The 21811-nt window shown below is 37.0% G+C and overlaps 1 protein-coding gene and 1 pseudogene across 1 annotated transcript in view; one reads left to right on the top strand and one right to left on the bottom strand.

The window, feature by feature from the left end:
- VWF (von Willebrand factor) overlaps positions 1-21811 on the top strand; it is a 212002-nt gene that overhangs the window by 125255 nt on the left and 64936 nt on the right. The window contains exons 21-27 of the mRNA XM_074194426.1: positions 2068-2202; positions 4873-5019; positions 7033-7173; positions 7382-7495; positions 15282-15438; positions 18515-18673; positions 19424-19559. Of these exons, the coding sequence (XP_074050527.1) occupies positions 2068-2202; positions 4873-5019; positions 7033-7173; positions 7382-7495; positions 15282-15438; positions 18515-18673; positions 19424-19559 (989 nt within the window). The remainder of the gene's footprint in view (positions 1-2067; positions 2203-4872; positions 5020-7032; positions 7174-7381; positions 7496-15281; positions 15439-18514; positions 18674-19423; positions 19560-21811) is intronic.
- LOC141493571 (protein FAM98B-like) lies at positions 12424-13187 on the bottom strand (annotated as a pseudogene).

Genomic DNA, 21811 nt, shown 5'->3' with positions numbered 1-21811 from the left:
TATGGAGAAGGAGAGGTAAGAATTGGGGAACAGAAGGATAATATTGCCCAATGAGGTGAGAAGAGTCCTAGAAACCTTATATAGTGAATGGGGGATTGATAGCTTCTCCTTTTCCTTTGATCTTGACCTAAGTTTCTGTAACCATAAAGGTATGGTAGGCTTCACAAGGATAATATAATTTTCCTTTGAGAAACTTTAAAAAAATTTGGTCTCACTGCTTTTGTTCTTAGAAACAGAAATAATATTGAGATGATCTGAAGGAAGTAGCACAAATCAATCTCAGACCCAAAGACTGAAATAATTCAAAGCTAAAGAGAAATAGTCAGATTATTCTAGATACTGTGGTACCTTCTGGTTTGGTTGTTCAGTTTCTTTCTAGTCATATCCAACTCTTTGTGACCTCCTTTGATGTTTTCTTGGCAAAGATATTTGGCAAAGGTTTACTATTTCCTTCTCCATATCATTTTACATATAAGAAAAACAAATCAAACAGCATCAAATGACTTGTCCAGGGTCACAAAGCTAGTAAGTATTTGAGGGCAAATTTTTTTTAAATATAAATATTTGTTTTCCAATTATGTACAATAGTAGTTTCTACCTATTTTTTGTAATGTTTTGAATTTTACAATCCCCCCATCTCCTTTCCCTCCCCCTCCTACAGAAGCAGTCTGATAATCTTTACATTGTTTCTAAGCTATATACATTGATCAAAATTTTATGTGTTGGGATAAAAATCATATCCTTGAGGAAAAATAAAATATAAGAGATAGCAAAATTGTATAAGATAGCTTCTTTTTAAATTGGTCTTTGTTTAAACTCTACAATTCTTTCTTTGGCTACAGATGATATTCTCTGTCACAGATACCCTAAAATTGTCCTTGATTATTACACTGATGGAGTGAGCAAGTCCATTAAGGTTTATCATCACCCCCCATGCTGCTATTAGTGTGTATGATATTCTGGTTCTGCTCATCTTGCTCAGCATAAATTCATGCACATACTTCTAGGATTCTCTGAATTCCCATCCCTCCTGGTTTCTAATAGAACAGTAGTGTTCCATAACATACATATACCACAATTTGTTCAGTCATTCCCCAATTGATGGACATTCACTCAATTTCCAATTCCTTGCCACAAACAGAGCTGTTATGAATGTTTTTGAACAAGTGGTATTTTTATCTTTTTTCACAATCTCTGCAGAGTATAGACTCAGTAGTGGTATTGCTGGATCAAAGAGTATGCACATTTTTCTTGCCCTTTGGGTGTAATTCCAAACTGTTCTCCAGAAAGGTTGGATCAGTTCACAGTTCCACCAACAATGCATTAGTGTCCCAGATTTCCCACATCCCTTCCAACATTGATCATTGTCCTTTCTGGTCATATTGGAATCAGAGATGTGAGGTGGTACCTCAGAGATGCTTTAATTTGCATTTTTGAGGGCAGATTTGAACTCAGGTAGATGAATCTCCCTGACTCCAACCTGGAAGCTTTATTCATTGTGCCACTTATTTGCTTTTTTGATAGGCAACATTAAAAAAAAGAAGAAAAAAAGATTGATGTATCAATCAAATAATACACTCCACTCCTTAATTGCACAAGCTTGTGTTAATATATCTGGTAACCTGAGGATCACATCAAAACATACTAAACCTATAAAGTTTTCACTTCTCCAAACACACACACACACACACACACACACACACACACACACACCACATACCCCTATTTCTATAGATAAAGACCTCTAAATAATGTGCATGTGAATCTTCTGATTTGTAATCTGAAGAAGGAAAGATAGTTATAGGAATTAAAAAGAAGAGGAGCAGTTTCTCCAAACCAATATGGTGGAAATGGGATTTTAGTTCAAGTTAGCAAGCCTTGGTTCAAATTCTTATTCCAATATTTATTATTTGTCTGTGTTAGTCAATCAACCTCTCTTGCTCTCAGTTCTCTTATCTGTTATATAGGGGTATATTTGAACTAAATCATAGCATAGTGGGAGAAGTGCTTTGTAAATAACAAAGGGTTCCCAGAAATTGCGCTCTTTTTATTTTCCACACTTTCTAGGACCACTGTGGCAACAACCCTGGAACATTTCGGGTCCTGGTAGAGAATGAAGATTGCAGTTTCTCCTCAATGAAATGCAGTAAACGAGTCACCATTTTATTTGAGGAAGGGGAGATTGAGTTGTTTGATGGGGAGGTAGGTACCAAACCTCATCCCTTTCTCCCTTGATTGTTTTTTAATCTTTTGATTGGAAAGTGGTTTTTAGAGTCAGAAGACCTTAATAGCTTACTCATTATATGACTTGGCAAAGCCTCTTAGCATTGTCTACAAATGTGGAAGTTGGACCAAATGAATTCTGAGATCCCAAGGATCTCAGGATCTATGATCCCAAGAAATATTTCTTCATTATTAGGTCTGTCTCTATTTTTTTTTTTTTACTAAACATTGAACAAAATGAATTTGACAAACTCAGTTCCAATCCCCTATTTGCTACAAGATTATTGTCTTATTAGATTTAGGCTAATGAACTTGAATATTTGGGATATGTGTTTACATTGAAAATTAACAATTGACTTTCTTGAACTGGACTGAGATGGTTTCAGCACACCTCTGAGTCCAAACTTTAGCATATTATAAGGAAGAGTTAATTGGCTTGCCCAAAATCATGTAGATAGTGAGCAGCAAAGCCAGGGACTCCAAACTCACAATGTAAGAAAGTGCTTATTTGGATATAGGTGAACTAGATTACCTCAGATGTCTCTTTCAACTCTGTTTACCTTCTTTACCTTGATTTGACCAGAGATGACCCTCACCAAGATCTGCCTTTTTTCAAATGAATTATGTTGGTCTTAACAGAGACCATAGAAAAGTATGGTTATTTTAAGGCAAATTTTAGGGACAGGACTGCCCAAGATAACACTGGTGAATAATAATCACAGAAGCTCAAGAAAGTTGATTACTAAATTTTCTGTGTGATTATATGTCTTGAACATTTGCAAACATTACAAATCAGGGATTGATTTTGTTAATTGTCCAGATTGGAAAAAAATGAAGGAGAAAATGTAATAATGTGGATTAAACTTAAAAGTGTATCATGTATGGTTGAAGTAGATAATCTCCCTAACTCTAAATTCCATAATCTCTGACAAGTATTTTTTTTCTTTTGCATTTTTCCCCTTTCAAACAAAATAATTTCTTTCATTTACCAATAATTTGTTTTAACCTCTGCCAACAGAAATTTTCTTTGTAATAAATAAGTATAATCAAGCAAATAATTTAAATATTTTGACCATATTCAAAATATATGACTTGTGCTATATTTATATTATCACTGGAATATATAGGTATTAAGGTAGGACTATCCCTTTGGGTGTGAAGGCTGCTGAGCCTTTTCAGGGCTGCTCATCCACATATGAATCTGTTGATAGATGTCAGAAAATCTGTATGCTTGGATGGAAAAAAATCTTCATTTACATATTCTCTAACATATTTAGAATTTCCTTTAATTATGGATGTAGGTTACAAATATTATTCTGAGGAGATCATAAACTTTACCTGACTGACAAAAGAAGGCTAAAAATTTTTGCAATAGAGACCTAAAAAAATCATTCAAACAGGGGCGGCTAGGTGGCGCAGTGGATAAAGCACCAGCCCTGGAGTCAGGAGCACCTGGGTTCAAATCCAGTCTCAAAGACTTAATAATTACCTAGCTCTGTGGCCTTGGGCAAGCCACTTAACCCCGTTTGCCTTGCAAAAACCTAAAAAAAACCTCATTCAAACAAGCCACTAGCAGCATTTTCTTCCAAAACAGAATGAAGGAATGCTTATGACTAGTAGAATTCTTATTTTAATAGAGTGCTAGCAATAAGACAAGAAAGTTAAAGAAATAAATATTGATAAAATGGAGGGAAATTTTAAATACTATGATAGTGAGTGAAACAACATTAAGCACTGTGCTGGGTTAGAGTTAATATTTATCCTGGATTGGGTTAAGAAATGAAGATGGAAATATGAAAACAAAGACTATTATAGACATCAAAAGCTTACATTCTAATGGGGTCAGGGAGAGATGAGAGAGGAACAATGTTTATGCCAGGGAGAAGCATTTTGGAAAGTTGCTGTAATGAGGAGTGGAATCTTAGTGGGTAGATGACACATTTCATCTAGAGCCAATGGTAGAACTGATTTGATTATGATTCTTGGTTCAAGAACTACATGGGGAGTAAAGAAGAAAGGGTATATGAACAGCTTTGAGTGGGTGGCAGAGAAAAGGATGGAGATTTCTTGAATTAGTGGATAGGGAGAGGCAACCACCAATTAGGGGAACTAAGGACCAGGGTGAAAGTTCCCTTGGGGCACCTTCTCTGTTAAATATAATTCACAGAATTATCATGCATTTATCTAGGTTATTGATACTTGCCATTAGTTATATAATCAGTGCAACATTTGGGGGATTTGAGAAAATTTGAGGAAAGGAGGAAACTAACACATTTCTGTTGTAGGCAGATTTTATTTTGCTTATCAGGTTGTGTTAATGGTATCATTTTTCCATTAGAACCTGCTTAAGAGGCTATATGCATTCAAATAGCACTTGTTTATGAAGATCATTTTTATAATGGTATGACTGCCCCTTAATTATTTTCCCTGTAATTTTGGTGTTATGATTAAGATTATTGTCATTTTTACTCTTGTTTTCTGAATGACTATGTGGTACATAGAGGATGGACAGTCATTGCTCTAAGGACAAAAGACTAACAACTTTGAGGAAGAAATTGTTGATTTTCTGAAACTTTGGTTGGAAAGGTATGGAAAAGAACATGAAATATTCATCTCACTGTTATTATCTTAATTTGTTTCCCCCTTCAGGTCAATGTAAAAAAGCGTTTAAAAGATGAGACTCATTTTGAGGTGGTGGAGTCAGGTCGCTATTACATCCTGTTACTAGGCAAAGGGATTTCCCTTATCTGGGATAAGAACATGGGAATCTCTGTTATTCTGAAACAAACATATCAGGTAAGTGTCCCTCTTTTTCCTGTCCTTGCTTTGTTTCCCATTTTCCTTTCCCATCATCATTTGGCCCTTTTTTTGGCCTGTTGGTATTTGGTCCATCCACATTCATAGAATCACTGAATCAACATTGGAAAGAAATCCAGAGGTCACATATTCCAATATCTCACCCAATTAAAAATCTATTCTACATATCTGACAGGTGCTTGAACCATTCTGATAAAGGGGAAGATCACTATTTCATGGGACAACCCATTCCATTTTGGGATGGTTCCAAATGTGAGAAACATCTTTCTTAAAATTCAAGTAAAATGTTTCCTTGTAACTTCTGATAATTGACATAGGTACATTTTAGAGAAATAAATCAATTCCATTATCTATTGGGGCAGCTAGGTATATAAAATGATATGAATATTCTTGGATAGAGTGCTGGGCTTGAAGTAAGAAGGATTCAACTTCATGAATTCAAATCTGACCTAGTATGACCATGGGAAGTCACTTAACTCTGTCTCCCTCAGTTTCCTCATCTATAAAATGAGCTAGAGAAGAAAATGGCAAACCACTCCAGGATCTTTGTCAAGAAAACCTCAAATGGGGACATGAAGAGTTGGACAAAACTGAAAAACAACTGAACAACTAATATCATCTATATGATAACCTTTGAATATCTTAAAGTTATAGAATATTCTCTTTTCTAGGCTAAAGATCTTTTTTACTTCCAACTCTATCTTCCATGACATGACTTTGAGACAACTTGGATGGTTTGTCAATGTTCTTTTTAAGATGTGGAACTCAGAAGTGAATGAAGTGTGGAAAGGCCAGTTTACAGAGCCTAGTTCAAAACACTTCTCTTATGCCAACTTTTGACCATGTGAAAATATAATTATAAAGTATTATTGCTATTAAACAAACCCCTTCCCACTCTCCCATCTCTGACTAGCCCTTCAGTACCCACAGTGAACTGTCAGACTGGAGACTTCATTGGTCCAAGCCTAGCTCTGCCTCCTAGATGCGGCAAAAGCCTACATAAGTCATATCTCTTTATTTAGGCAGATAATGTGGAGTAGTGGCAAATGAATTGGATGTTAAGTCAGCAGACCTATATTGAAGACCCTGCTCTATCTCTTAAGTTACAAGACTTTAGATAAATCACTTCTAAATCTTGGCTTCTTCATCTACAGTCAGTCAACAAATATTTATTAATGGTCTACTATGTCCTAGTTACGCTGTTAAACTCTGGAGATACAAATGCAAATGAAATAAAGGGAATCCTTGCTCTCAAGGGACTTACAATTTAGTTGGGGAAGACAACACATAAATGTCAGCTGAAAAGCAAGGGATGAGGAGGATTTGGAGGAAGATACTGTGGGGATGTGATGGAGAAGTTCAAAGAAGTCTGAGAGCAGTGTAGTTGGTGGTAAATGGAAGGATCATGTTAAGCCCCTTGCTTAAATAGCACCCCTCCAGCCCATGATCCTGTCCTCTAATCAGAGAGTCCTATTGGAGACACTGATGAAATGGAAGATAATCCAGATCTGGGCTAACCTTGACCAAAATGGGTCAAAGTTAGCTCAGGTCTAGATTATCCATGGATTTTCCAATTTTTTCCAGATGTAGCATTCTAAACAAATGCTCTTACTTATCCTGACTTTTTAATGGGGCTTCCTTAAGAAAGGACTTTTATGGAGTCATTTCAGTGGTATCTTACTCTTTGTATCTCCACTTGGGACTTTCTTGGCAAAGATACTGCTTTGGTTTGCCATTTTCTTCTCCAGCTCATTTTACAGATAAGGAAACCGAGGCAAACAGGGTTAAGTGACTTGCCCAGGTAATACAACTAGTAAGTGACTGAAGATGAGTCTTCTTGATTCCAAACCCAAACTTCTACTCCCCTGTCTTATTCAGCTACTCTGGAGAGAACTTTCCTTTCCCCCAGCCACGTTTTATTTACTCAGTCTCTCCAGAAAGCCCTCCTCCTACGATTCGGTATCCTTATATTGTTAACTCCTATTTTGCTAGGAGAGAGTGTGTGGTCTGTGTGGGAATTTTGACGGCAACCAGAACAATGAGTTCACCAGCAGCAGCCTGCAGCTGGAGATGGGCCCAGTGGACTTTGGGAATTCTTGGAAAGTGAACCCACAGTGTGCTGACACCAGTGAAGTGAGTAGCCCTTGTTTTTGTTGGCTGAGCTCAGGGAAGCCTGGTTCTTGGACTTTTTCTTCCCCATTTCATTCTCATCTTGGGGTGGAAGGTGGGATGCTGATAGGAGTAGGGATTGATGTGGTAGCAGAAGGGACAGAAACAAACCTATACCTTCAGTCTGGAATGAGCCCAATCAATTTATGTCTTTTTTCTCAACACTTACCAGGTATTATTGAATGGCACTCCTGCCACCTGTCAAAACAATGTCTTGAAGCAGACGATGGTGGACTCATCATGCAGGATCCTCACTAGTGACACCTTCCGGGAGTGCAACAAACTGGTAAGTACCTGGGGAAGGTAACAATTTAGAGGAGCTATAACAATGGAACAATGATTTGAGTACTTCAAGGTGGGGAGTTCAGATTTTGCCTTCTGCCCTTAAAATATTCCATATGCTATGAGTCAGATCCCTTCCTCAGCCCATGTCTCAAATTTCTCCACATGGGAATGAAGAGAATAATAGAGACATTCTTTCTGAGATGACTCAACCCATTCATGAGGAAAGAGAGGTATAATTAACCGTAAGTTTTTATTACTTAGTTCTCATTTTCTTAGTTGAATCTTGGCTTTTCCTTTGGATTCGGACTAAAATTTCAGGATTTAAAAATCTCTTCCTTCAGATCTCAGAAGAATGTCTTTCCCTTTATTGTCTTCTGGTCTTTCCCTTCCCAAATCTCCTCAATCTCTAATTATCTCCTCTTAACACCCTTCTAGTCTATTCTAAATCAGATTTTGCAAGATTTAGAATATTTCCATTTATTTCAATAAATGCCACAGAATTCTCAAAACAAAGTTAATTATAAAAACTTAGTTTTCCTTTTCAGTACTATTTCTTTTATGGTGTGGAGGACTGACTGGGAGAGTAGATGTCCCAGTGTCTAAGGTTCCAGGCATAGAGTTAGGAAGAACCTTTATTTGAATCTGACTTCAACACTTAATAGCTGTGGGATTCTGGGCAAGTTATTGAACCTCAACCTCTAGCTACCTCACTTTCCTAATCTCTTATAGCACCCATCTCCCAAGAATGTTGTGAAGATCAAATTAACAAATATAGTTAGTAATGTACTTTGCTAATTTTAAAATGCTATATAAATATCAGTTATAATTATGATATTAATCCAATCACCAATTTCTTTACACCCATCATTCTTCTCTGTCTGTAGAGAAGTCTTATAAACTATAAGATTCCCAATGTTCTTTTGGTTTAGAGAAAACTCTGACTTCTTCAGTAGGGTTAGAGGTGAAAGTAGATGAAAGGGTATGAAAAGAGGCTTAAAACATATGGGTTAGGGGGCAGCTAGGTGGCGCAGTGGATAGAGCACCGGCCCTGGAGTCAGGAGTACCTGAATTTAAATCTGACCTCAGACACTTAATAATTACCTAGCTGTGTGGCCTTGGGCAAGCCACTTAACCCCATTGCCTTGCAAAAGAAAAAAACATATGGGTTATCTCAGCCCAGTAAATCTTCATTGGAAGGACTCATAACATCATAGATTTACAGCCTTTTTTTAATTTTTTTTTTTTTTTTTAGATTTTGGCAAGGCAAATGTGGTTAAGTGGCTTGCCCAAGGCCACACAGCTAGGTAATTATTAAGTGTCTGAGACTGGATTTGAACCTAGGTACTCCTGACTCCAGGGTCCATGCTTTATCCACTGAGCCACCTAGCCGCCCCTCAGCCTTTTTTTTTTTTTACAGGGACCTTTTTTTTTTTTTTTTTTTTTTGAGGAGGGTGGCTGGAAGTGTCTGGATCAATGATTACATTGATAGAGGAATTCCTGATGGGGAAATTTCCTCAATCAATGTAAGTTGGCATCTATTTTGAAAACTGGAGTCTTAGAATAGGGATCTTAATTTAAGTCTTGTGTCATGGACACTTCACAATAGAAACCTTTGGGCCCCTTCTTAGAATGTTCTTAAATGCATAAAATAAAACATATAAGATTAAAAGAAAAATCAATTCTACTGAAATACAATTATCAAACTTTCCAAAAACAGGCAACATATATCTTACATAGTTGCTTGAAACCTGGAGAGGTTAAGTACAGCTACATGATATTGCCTTTAGGAAGGGACTTTAGAGTTGTTAATCCAGCTCCCCTCAATTTAAATTTAAAGAGAGTGAGACATAGAGAGGTCCAGTGACTCATTTAAGGTCACACAGGTAATGATACTGATTACTATATTTCTGTCAAGTGCTTTAAGTTTTGTAAAGTGTTTTTACATAGTCTATTTCATTTGTATTAGGAGAAAGACAGATCAACCTGGAGTAGAACCAGAAGTGTGCTGGTGAATGTTTAACAAATGACCCCTTAGAAAAATGGAATGTGTTCAGGACACACTCTTAAGTTTAGCCTCCATAATTAACATTTTCTCCATTACTTTCTTATGTCTACGCAATCAACAAAGCAATAAATTGATTCTTTTTTTTTTGTAAGGCAGTGGGGTTAAGTGGCTTGCCCAAGGTCACACAGCTAGGTAATTATTAAGTGTCTGAGGTCAGATTTGAACTGAGGTTCTCCTGACCCCAGAGCCAGTGTTCTATTCACTATGCCACCAAGCTGCCTCCAATAAATCAATTTTTGAATTGTAGTGTTGATTGATTTCCAGATATAAACTTTCACTTTATAGATATAATCAGGGTTAAGTGACTTGCTCAAGGTTACACAGCTAGTAAGAGTCAAGTGTCTGAGGTTTGATTTGAACTCATGCCCTTCTGACTCCAATGCCAGTACTCTATCCACTGTCCCCCTGATCTCCAGTCATCCTGATTCATATCTGGCTCCTGGACCCAGATGGCTCTGGAGAAGAAAGTGAGACTGGTGTCTTAGCACAGCGCCCCCTCACCCAAATCCAGTTCATGGCATCACCTCCCTGATATGATCATTGAAAATGAAGGACAAACATTGTTAGAAATAATAGTTGTCATAATTCTGTGCTCATAGTCTATAATTCAAAATCTAACATTCTTTCTAATGTACCACTCTGGAGAGAAGGAACTTTCATGACTCCATGTGAATTAGAAGTAGACTATATATCCCTCCTGTGCATAGTGAAATGAATACTGGATATGAAGTCAAAAGATCTAGGTTTAAGTTTAGCTGACAACACTTGCTAGCTATGTGACCTTGAGCAAGTTTCTTGACCTTCCAGAATTTCAATTTTCTCATCTTTAAATTGAAGATTATATTATTTGTTGTGAGGAAAGCATTTTATAGACTGTAAAGAGATGCTATCAACATCAACAATCACATTCAGACCCTAACCTTATGGTAATTTTCTTGACCAGTGGAACTTGAAGATATTCTTGGTATATTTTTATGTCTTAAATGTCTTTGTCAATTTTAAAAGGGAAAGAGTATTGCTATGTTTGTAAACATAGATAAAATATGCTTGAGTATGGACAGTATAGATGGACAGATACATATGTAAATGGAATGTTCTCCTGGAATTTCAGGTCTAGGATTTATGAGAAATTCTTCTTGAACTGAAACTATCCCCTAGAATCAACCCAATAATTCTTTGCATATTTCCATAGTTCTTTTTAAAAAAAATTTATTTATTTATTTTTTCTTCCATATGCACATATATAATTTTAAATTATAAAATTTCCCTCCACTCCCCTTTTCCACCCCCCAGTGGCAAAGTCAGGTTAGCATTGTACATATTTTTAATAAATATATTTACAGATTAGTCATTTTCAGTATGAGGAATTAGGATTAAGGAAAAGAGATGCATAAGAGATAATTTTTATAAAGTATTCATCAGATTATGAAAGGGTTGGGGTTTTTTTTGTTTTTCTTCCTCTAGATGGGGATAACATTGTCCATAGCCAGTTTAATATGGTTGTCCTAGCTCTCTGAACTGTTGAGAGGATCTGCTTCCATCAAGTTTGATCATCTCACAGTGTTGTTGTTAATGTGTACATTGTTCTCTTGACTCTACTCCCTTCACTCAGCATCAGATCCCATAAGTCATTCCATGCCTCTCTAGAGTCCAATCATTTATGGTTTCTTATAGAATAATAGTATTACATAGTATTCATGTACTATAACTTGTCTAGCCATTCCCCAATTGATAGGCACCCCTTCACTTTCCAATACTTTGCCACTACAAAAAGAGCTGCTATGAATATTTTGGAACATGTAAGACTTTTCTCCCATTTTAAAAAATTTCTTCTGGATATAGACCTAGAATTGGAATTGCTGGGTCAAAGGGTATGAATAGTTTTATTGTTCTATGGGTATACCTCCATATTTCTCTACAGAATGGTTGGATCTGTTTACAACTCCATCAGCAATGCATCAATGTCCCAATCCTCCCACAACCTCTCCAACACTTATCATCTTCCTTTTTTTTGCTTTGATATGCCACATTTATTTAAATATAATTTAATGTTGTACAATAGCACTACTATTTGGGCACTGAACTACAATGAGAAAGAAGAATGGCAAAAATAAACTTCAATATCTTTCTTCCAAAAATGTATTTCAGTGCACAACCTTAATGCAATTCCTTCTCCTTAAATGATGGGCAATCAGTCGATAAATACTTATTATGTGACTCCTATATACCAGGCACATTGAGAAGCATCAGTTCTACCTCTGACCCATGATCAAGCAATAGTGAGTGGTCTCCAGAGATCTGACTTTCCAAATTTTGGGCAATTTTTATAGATGTTTTGAACCTGAGAGTTATTTGGAAACTTGATTCTATTTTTTTATGTGAAACTAAATGTAAGATACAAAATATATGAAGGATGTGGGAACAAAGCTATTTTTTTCAAATATAGTATCATGGTCATTAGATTATTTTAATTTATAATGATTCTTCTATTATTTTTGACAATTATCAACATAAGTGAAGTTTAGATGTATTTATTCATTAAAAAAGGAATTTTCATGTTTTTGACTATATAGAATTAATGCCATCAAATTCCCTTAACAATATTTGGATTGGATAGAGCATTTATTAAGTGTTTAATATGTGCCAGACACAAATAGAAGAGACAAAAATGGGAGTGGAGGGGAAGAGAGATGGCAACCTGAACAGAGTAGAAGGAACATATCCAAGAGGAAAGATTTGAGTGAAGTGAAGCTTGGCTGAGGCATCTCCTGAAATGCTGGTCCAGGCAAACAGACACCAATCAGAAAAGTGAGGTTGCAGGGAAGTGCTTTCTTCAGAATGGTGAAGATTGTGGTGCTAGTTGCTCACAAAATTTCCCTTGGTCTAACAGGACAAAGCAGTTTTCTTTGCTCGTGAATCTGGGCTCTATCAGACCATCCAAAGGACTGAACTGTAACATCTAATCACTTCATTAACATCCTCCCTCAGCATTCATAGTCACAGCAGAGAGCATCATTGATCCTTTCCAATTATTCTGCCTGTTCTGGGACTTAAATCTGTTTTCAGCAATGGTTTTCCTGTGTGGCTATTTTGAACTTTTGAAAAACTATCCTTCATCTTTGATAACAAGAATGTCAGAAGTGGTTGATTCTGGCAAGCACAGAGTATCACAGATAGCTTGTACCTCCTGGTAAATTTCATTGTTTTTGTTCAATTGTGAACCTTTAAACTTCTTCTTCTTTTTCTGTGAAATCTGTAAAGCTTGAAGCTCTCCAAAATAATAAGAATTTCAAACAGTCATCTTTCTTTTAAATGATCTTTAGTGTCTCCTGAGATGAGTGTTGCGAAGGGACAGGACAGTTCTTTTAGAAAACCACTTATCTCAAGCTGAAAACTTTCTATATCTTCACTTCCAACTGTTGAAGAGATACTTTCATCTAAGTCACAGATTTATCTGAGATCTTAACCAAATGCAGAGCTCTGAAAATTCAGGTGAGGACAGGCCACTTTCTATTGCTTTGATAAGTGCTTGTTCTTCTAAGAAAGGAACATTATACCCAAGGGCCTCAGGTGTGTCCAACACATCTCCTTCCATGCTTGGCTCTGGGCCTGGTTCTGGCCTTCTCATGGTCTGAGAGCAGTACGGTGCAACATTCTAAAAAGCCTGGCCGGAAGCTGGTTCCATCTTCCCTTTTTCTCATCTTGACCAATCTGATAGGTGTGAGCTGATACCTCATTGTTGTTTTAATTTGCATTTGTCTAATTAACAATGATTTGGATTATTTTTTCATATGATTATATATAGCTTTAATTTCTTTATCTGAAAACTGCCTGGTCATATCCTTTGACTATTTATCAACTGGGGAATGACTTGTAATCTTATAAATTTATTGCAATTCTCTATATATTTTAGAAATGAGACCTTTATCAGAACTTCTAGTTGTCAAGATTGTTTTCCAGCTCTCTGCTTTCCTTCTAATTTTGTCAGCATTGATTTTTTTAGTGTAAAACCTTTTTAATTTAATATAGTCAAAATCATTCATTTTGCAGTTTATAATGTACTCTAATGCTTGTTTGATCATGAATTCATCCCCTTTCCATAGATCTAATAAGCAGAGTATTTCTTGGTCTATTAATTTATCTGTAGTGTTGCCCTTTATGTCTAAATCCCATACTATTTTGACCTTGTTTTGGTATAGGGTATGAGATATGGATCTATGCCTAGTTTTTGCCATATTGTTTTCCAGTTTTCCCAAAAATTTTTGTCAAAAAGTGAGTTCTTATCCCAGAAGCTGATGTCATTGAGTTTGTCAAATAGTAGATTGCTGTAGTCATTTACTGTGGTTTCTTTTGAACTTGTCCTAATCCACTGATTCATTACTTTTATTTCTTAACCAGTACCAGGCAGTTTTGATGACTGCTGTTTTATAGTATAGTTTTTGATCTGGTAGAGCTAGGCCATCTTCCTTTACATTTTTTTTTTCATCAGTTCCTTTGCAATTCTTTTGTTGCTCCAAATGAATTTTGTTACCATTTTTTCTAACTTGATAAAGTAGTTATTTGATAGTTTGATAGGTGTGGCACTGAAGAAGTAATTTAATTTGGGTAGAATTGTCATTTTTGTTATTTTAGTTCAACCTAACCATGAGCAATTGACATTTTCCCGATTATTTAGATCTGACTTAATTTGGGTGAGGAGTGGTTCATAATTGTGTTCATACAGTTTCTGGGTTTGTTTTGGGAGGTAGATTCCCAAGTATTTAATGTTGTCTGTAGTTATTTTAGATGGAATTTCTCTTTTATCTCTTGTTCTTGGGCTTTGTTGTTCATATATAGAAATGCTGATGATTTGTGAGGGTTTAGTTTATATCCTGATACTTTGTTGAATTTGTTAATTTTTTCAAGGAGTTTTTAAGAAGATTTTTCTCAGGTTCTCTAAGTATACCATTATATCATCTGCAAAGAGTAAGAGCTTTTCTTCCTCATTGCCAATTCTGATTCCTTTAACTTTTTTTTTCATTGCTACAGTGAGTATTTCTAATGCTATATTGAATAGTAGTGGTGATAATGGGCATCCTTGTTTCACCCCTGATTTTATTGGACATGCTCCAAATTTATTCCCATTACATATAGTATTTATGAATGACTTTAGATGTATAATAAATATCCATTTATACATTCCATTTATTCTTAAATTTTCTAGTCTTTTTAATAGGAATGAATGTTGTATTTTATCAAAGGCTTTAAAGCATCTATCAAGATGATCATCTGATTTCTGTTGATTTTTGCTTTTGATATGCTCAGTTATGCTGAGTGTTTTCTTTATATTGAACCATCCCTGCCTACCTGGTATAAATCTTACCTGATCATGGTGTATTATCCTAGTAATAATTCGCAGTAGTCTCATTGCTAAAATTTTATTTAAGATTTTTGCATCAATATTCATTAGGGAGATTGGTCTATAATTTTCTTTGTCTGTTTTAGTTCGTCCTGGTTTAGGTATCAGTACCTTGTTGGTGCCATAAAAGGAATTTTGCAGTATTTTCATAGTGCTAACCACTAGATCACATCTCCTCTCCAGGTTTAGACCTCCTGTTTTTCTGCTCAAATCACTAGCCTTTATTCCCACTAAGGACATGGGATAGAGCTTAGGTCACACTTCTGTTTCTCTTCACCTAATTTGCTTGTACTTCTCAGTACAGTCATTTGATATCTTCCACAGGTAGACCCAGAACCGTACCTGGATATTTGTATATATGATACCTGTTCCTGTGAATCCATTGGGGACTGTGCCTGCTTCTGTGATGCCATTGCTGCCTATGCCTACGTCTGTTCCCAGCATGGTGCAGTGGTGAACTGGAGGACTGACACATTGTGCCGTAAGTCATCAAGTTCATCATGGTATCACCCTAAGTGATATCTCATAGTGTGATCAAGGGTGAAACTAACTTCTCAGAATTACTTATTACCATGTTTCCTGGTTTTTAACATGAGGGAGAGGAGAGGTGTATGGATAGGATTTTAGTTTCAGATCATGGATTATGCCAGAGGAAATCAAGGGAAGAGAGGTATAAGTAGTAGTTTTCTCCTTCAGCTCAATCGCTCAGAGGAGGGTACAGAAGCTGCCAATCTTGGGCCTTGCCACTCAGCTAACTGGCCTCTGAAGCGCCTCAGGCCATCTCAGCAGGATGCTGAGGTCTCATTAGTTGTAGCAGTGGTCCTGGACACCCTATCAGCTAGTTAATCAATAATCATTGTCAAGTGATTGCTATGTGCTAGGAATTGTGCTGTGTTCAGGAAATAAAAAGATAGGCAATATTATGCATCCTGTCCTCAGGGATCTTACATTATAATGGGGAGGGGGAGACTCCGTGTGAACAACTGTGGAGGCCATCCTATAGGAAGCGAACTAGTGGAAATGAGGAGGCCTCTCATAGAAGAAGAGGCCTCTCATAGAAGGCAAGGTTTGAACTAGTTTTGAAGGTAGCTAAGGGAAATTAGGATATAGAGCTGAGGATAGAGAACATTCCAGTGTAGAGGTAGAATCAGAAGATGGTTGTCTATAAAGAATAGCCTAGCTAAATAGATCAGTCTAGCTGAGCATAGGGTATAAGAACAGAAAGGTAGAAATCAAGCCAAATCAGTTTGACTTTAAATGACAAATAGAAGATTTTATATGTGATTCTAGAAGTAATAGAATCTACTAGAACTTATTAAGGGCTCTGTGTTGTTTGTGTGTGTGTGTGTGTGTGTGTGTGTGTGTGTGTGTGTGTGATACAGTCAGATCTGTCCTTCAGAAAAATCACCTTGGTGGCTGAGTGGAGGATGAATTTCAGTGAAGAGAGGGAAGACAATTAAGTTTTTGGAATAGTCCAGGCAAGAAATGATAAGGACTGAAATAAAGATATTGTCTATGTGAGTGGAAAGAAAGGGATATATGAGAGATGTTATAAAATTAGAAATGACAACAGTTGATAATGGATTGTATTTGCGGAATGAGTGAGGAATTGGTGAAACTGATGTTGCAAACTTCAGTGGCTGAAAGAATATGTTACTTTCAACAGTAATAGGAAAGTTGAGAAGAGGGAAGGAATTGTAGGATAAAGATAATGAATACTGTTTTGGATGTGTTAAATTTGAAGATACCTCTGGGACATCCTATTTCAGATGTTCAAAATGCAGAATTCCATAGTTGGTGAATTTGACCTGGATGAAGCTCCAGCAAAGGAGAAGTGGTCAGATAGGTAGGAGGAGAAGCAGGAGAGAGGAGTATGTGTCCATTAAAAGAGGGAAGAATTTCTAGAAGTATTCATTTCACCTAATTGAAGCTTTCAATCCAAACGGTCACTGCTGCTCACTCACATGATGTTAGCAAGTTCAATTCCAACAGCAGCAGCTTATTGATTCTGTCCTCCACTTTGGGATCAGCACTACTGAAACTCGTGGGCAGTGGAAAAAAAGAAGAGGTACCCAGTCCAGGATGCCAGAGGCTTTATCCTTTCATGGGCCTTTTTGCCCCCAAAGAGTGCTCAGGGCAGAACTGTTTGTCCCTCTGTCTTCTCTGTTTTAGAAAGGCTCAGAAACAATCAATAAACATTTATTAATGTCTACTATGTGCTAAGTACTATGTTAGCTTCTGGGGATACAAAAAGAGGTAGAAGATATTTGCCCTCAAGAAGCTTAAAATCTATTGGGGTGACAGCATAAAAATATATAGGAAGTAAAGATAAATAAGAAATATCAGAGGGAAGGCACTGAAATTAAGAGGGATTGGAGAAGGCTTCCTGTAAAAAATGGGATTTTAGTTTGAAACTGAGGAAGGAGAACTTCCAATGTATGGGAGGTGGGGCAGCCAGAAAAAAAGTTGAGTGCTGAGAGATGAAGTGTCTTGTTTATGGAACAACCGGGAGGTCAGTGTCACTGGATAGAATTGTGTGTGTGTGTGTGTGTGTGTGTGTGTGTGTGTGTGTGTGTGTGTGTGTGTGTGTTGGGGAGTGAAGTATAAGATGACTCAAGAAGTAGGAGGGGGCTAGGTTATGAAGCACTTTGAATACCAAACAGAACTTTTTTTATTTGTTCCTAGAGGTGAATAGAATGGGGTAGAGAAGGATGACATGATTGGATTTGTTTTAGGCAAACCATTTTGATGATTCAATGGATGGATTGGAGTGGGGAGAGACGAGGTGGGCAGACCTTCCAGCAGCTATTTCAATAATCTAGGTATGAGGTAATGAAGTACAGAGTGCACTACAGTATCAGAGAAGAGAAAGGGGCACATTTGAGAGAAGTTGCAAAGGTTGACTGGCCTTAGATATGCTTAGATATGGGGTAGTAGTGTGAGAGATAGTGAGGAAACCAGGATGACTCATTTTGGGATCCTGAGAGACTGGGAACATGGTGTTTTCCTCCTTAGTAAATAGTTATGGGGGGAAAGTTTTGGGGAAAAATAATGAGCTCTGTTTCAGACATTTTAAATTTAAGATGCTTATTGGATATCCAGTTCAACATGTCTGAATTGTAGATGGAGTTATGAGTTTGGAGGTCAGGAAGGAGATAAGGGTAGAAAAGGTAGATTTGAGAGTCATCAACAAGTCACTTAACCCTGCTTGCCTCAGTTTCCCCATCTGTAAAATGAACTGGAGAAGGAAATGGCAAACTACTCCAGTATTTGCCAAGAAAATCCCAAATGGAGTCTTGAAGAGTCAGATGTAACTGAAAAACAACTGAACAACAACAAAATTAAAGACCAGGGAAGTTCTGGTCTGTAATGCCCATAGAAGCATCATTTACCAACTTTAGAATGTAGTTACTATCATCTCCCCTACCATGGCTATTGCTATCAGCACCAGTATCCCCTGTCCACCTCTATCACCTTCTCTACCCTCTTCCCTATCACTGTCATTCCCACTGGTTTCTTTAATGATTGTACTTGTGTTTTTCTTCTCTTCTGTACAGCACAAAGTTGTGAGGAGAAGAATCATCAAGAAAGTGGGCATGAATGTGAGTGGCGCTATAATAGTTGTGCCTCTGCCTGTCCTGTCACGTGCCAGCACCCTGAGCCACTTTCATGTCCAGTGCAATGTGTGGAAGGATGCCACATACACTGCCCCCCAGGTAACTACTCCCCTTTGTATCATGAGTTTTCTTGGAGGAGTTAATCCCTCAATGAGTCAAAGACTAGGATAGGCTTGACGTGGGTTAAACAAACCTGGTCTGATTTCCCTGGGACCATCCTTTGCCAAGGAATCTAAATATGGAAGGCTGGAACCATGACCATACATTAAGTGTGTTCTCCTTATTCTATTGGTACTAGATTTAGAACCAAAGAACCTGGCTTCAAGATCTCTCTCTGTCACTTACTACCTGTGTGATCTTGGCCAAGTCACTCAAAATCTTCATATATCAAATAAAATGAGGAGAGCCAGTAGACGACCTTTCAGTTCTCTTCCAGTTTCAAATATATTATCCCAGGTTCTTTTTCATACAATTCTACTTTCTAAAAAAGTAAAAAAAAAAAACAGATCATTTCAGTAAGACCTTAGAGTAGTTTGGAAGTCTATGAATCACTTGCCTTTTATTCTTGACTTAGATTAGATAGTATCATTCTTCTGAAGAGTCATAGAATTTTATTTCTCCTAAGATACAAGATGGGCTATGCTGGAGTCAATTCTTCCTATTTTGCTGAAGGGAAAGAAAAGCATCAAGAAGAAAAGCAGATAAACCCTAGAACTCTCAGTTAATCATTGGAAGAAGCAAGACTAGACTCAGAGTTTGAGTTTGGGATTTGCACCCTTAGTTTGGGTCATTTACATTGGACATGATGGAAGCCACAGTTTCTAATAAAATGATTGGTGTTTTGGGCAGGGAAGATTTTGGATGAACTGTTACAAACCTGTATTGACCCTAAGGATTGTCCTGTATGTGAGTTGGAGGGTCGACGTTTTTCACAAGGAAAGAGAATCTTCTTGAACCAGGATGATCCCAAACTCTGCAAACTTTGGTAAAGTAGATACATATTATTTAGATAAAGTTACAAACTTTTTCTTTTTAGGTTTTTGCAAGGCCATGGGGTTAAGTGGCTTGCCCAAGGCCACACAGCTAGGTAATTATTAAGTGTCTGAGGCTGGATTTGAACTCAGTACTCCTGGCTCCAGGGCCAGTGCTCTATCCACTGCACCACCTAGCCTCCCCTAAAGTTACAAACTCTTTTAAAGTATATATAAATATTATTATTTTATTAATTATTTCCCAATTATATTAAAATTTTTAAAAATATTTATTTCTTAAAATTTTGAGGTTCAAACTCTCTCTCTCTCTCTCTACTTCTTGTCCCTTCCCTACCCACTAAGAAGGCAAGTAATATATTATTAATTATACCTGTGAAGTCATGCAAAGCATTTCCATATTGGTCATGTTGCAACAAAAGATGCAAAAAGCAAGAAAAACAAAGTATTAAAATATACCTCAATCTCTATGGATATAGGTATATTTTTCATCATGGAAAATGTCAAATTTTCATTGTGGAAAGTGACATTTTATCCAGGGTGCTAATAATTGGTTTTCATTTGCAAGTGGAAGGAAAGGAGTATTTTGATGACACATAATCAGCAAAAACAGGTAGCTAGGTAGTAGATGGAGTTCTGGTCTGTAGTCAGGAAAACAAGAATTCAAATCCTGACCTCAGAGTCTTACAGGAGATGATCCTGGGCAAGTCACTTAATCCATTTGCCTCAATTTCTTTTATCTGTTAAATGAGGAAAATAATAGTACCTACTTTTCAGGTTTGTTATGTGGATCAAATGATATAATAACTGTAAAATGGCCAGTAAAATATCTGGCAACTTGTAGGTCCTAGATAAATGGTGGTTGTTATTATTACATAAAGTAATCCACATTTACAATTGTGTAGATTCAGAGATTTAAGATGGTATCAGTTGGGCAAGTTTATGGATTTTGCTTCCCAGTAAATATTTAAAAACCGTCTATCCGTTCCTTGTCTTCTGTGGATCTAGAAAGGTTTAGATATAGTTCTGACTTAAAAGAGGGAGTTGACTTAATGACATAGAAGAAGTTTGGTCTGAATACTGGTTCTGAGTCTTACTAGCTGTATGGCCATATGTAAGTGACTTCATATCTTTGTGTGTCAACTGTAAAATGAGAATAATAGTATTAACACTACTGACCAAGATTATTTCATAGGAAGTGCTTTGTAAATCTTAAATGTTATAGTAATGTGAACTCATGTCCAAAGTATGTCATTTCTGGACCACATGAAGAATTTTATGAATATCAAAGTTTTTCCCCCTGGGAATTAGTATATTGAAGGAGGAACTCCTATTGCCTTAGGAACACCTTGTATGGAGAGATCAACCATGGGCACAGGAAGTGACTCATTTCACTGAAAATTCGCAGACTAATTCTTTTGTATGGTGACCCCTGACCCTAACCTACCCTGCCAATATCTACCTCTCCTGGGTTCAGATCCCAGAGTACAGTGTAGTTTCCTATTGGTGAGATCTGAGATTTTAGAAGGCATTTTCATAGTCACCTAACATATATTAAGATGTCAATACATTCAACACCACTCCCTAATGCTGATCAGTCCTTCCGAGAACTTAACCCACTGGGGTGGGGTGGGGGTGGGGGGGCGTGCTCTGGCCACAGCTACCAGAATCAGATCCTGCCCCACCATCTGTATAAACAAGAGCAAATGTTGCCCAGGGTGATTTTTAAAGCAAAGACCCAGAGGAAACAGAAAACTAGAAAGAATGTCACTCACGTAATGTTAACTCAAGGATTAAAGCAATAAATCCTATGGACTCTGAGACCATAGAAAGTAGGAATGAACTTCCTAATGAATATCTGCCCTATTTTGCTTTCCATGATTAAGTTGAAACTGATGGAAAATGAAGAACAGAGGTTGGATTAGGGATCTCAAGAAATAAAGGGAGTAGAAGATCGATATATCCCTCACCTCCCCTGCAACAGAGGAGAAGATTGTTAATAGAGGTTTTAATTTTACTTCTAGTAAAGTTTTGGATGGAATCTCCAATTATTTGGAAATCATTCATGATGCTAGCGTGAATTCTGGATCATGTTTCCAGGGGCTTAGGAAGTTGACGTTTTTCTCTCTGGTCATTTGAAAAGTACTTTATTTCTCAGCTCATTGGGTAATGATTTAATTGGTCTTTGGGACAATCCTACTCAGCATATAGAAATCTAAGGTGACAAAAGGTGCTAACTGAATAGAAT

This window comes from Macrotis lagotis, chromosome 7 (assembly GCF_037893015.1).
Source record: "Macrotis lagotis isolate mMagLag1 chromosome 7, bilby.v1.9.chrom.fasta, whole genome shotgun sequence".
NCBI lineage: Eukaryota > Metazoa > Chordata > Mammalia > Peramelemorphia > Peramelidae > Macrotis > Macrotis lagotis.
Note: the sequence above shows the minus strand (reverse complement) of the source record. Positions and strands in the feature narration are given on the sequence as shown.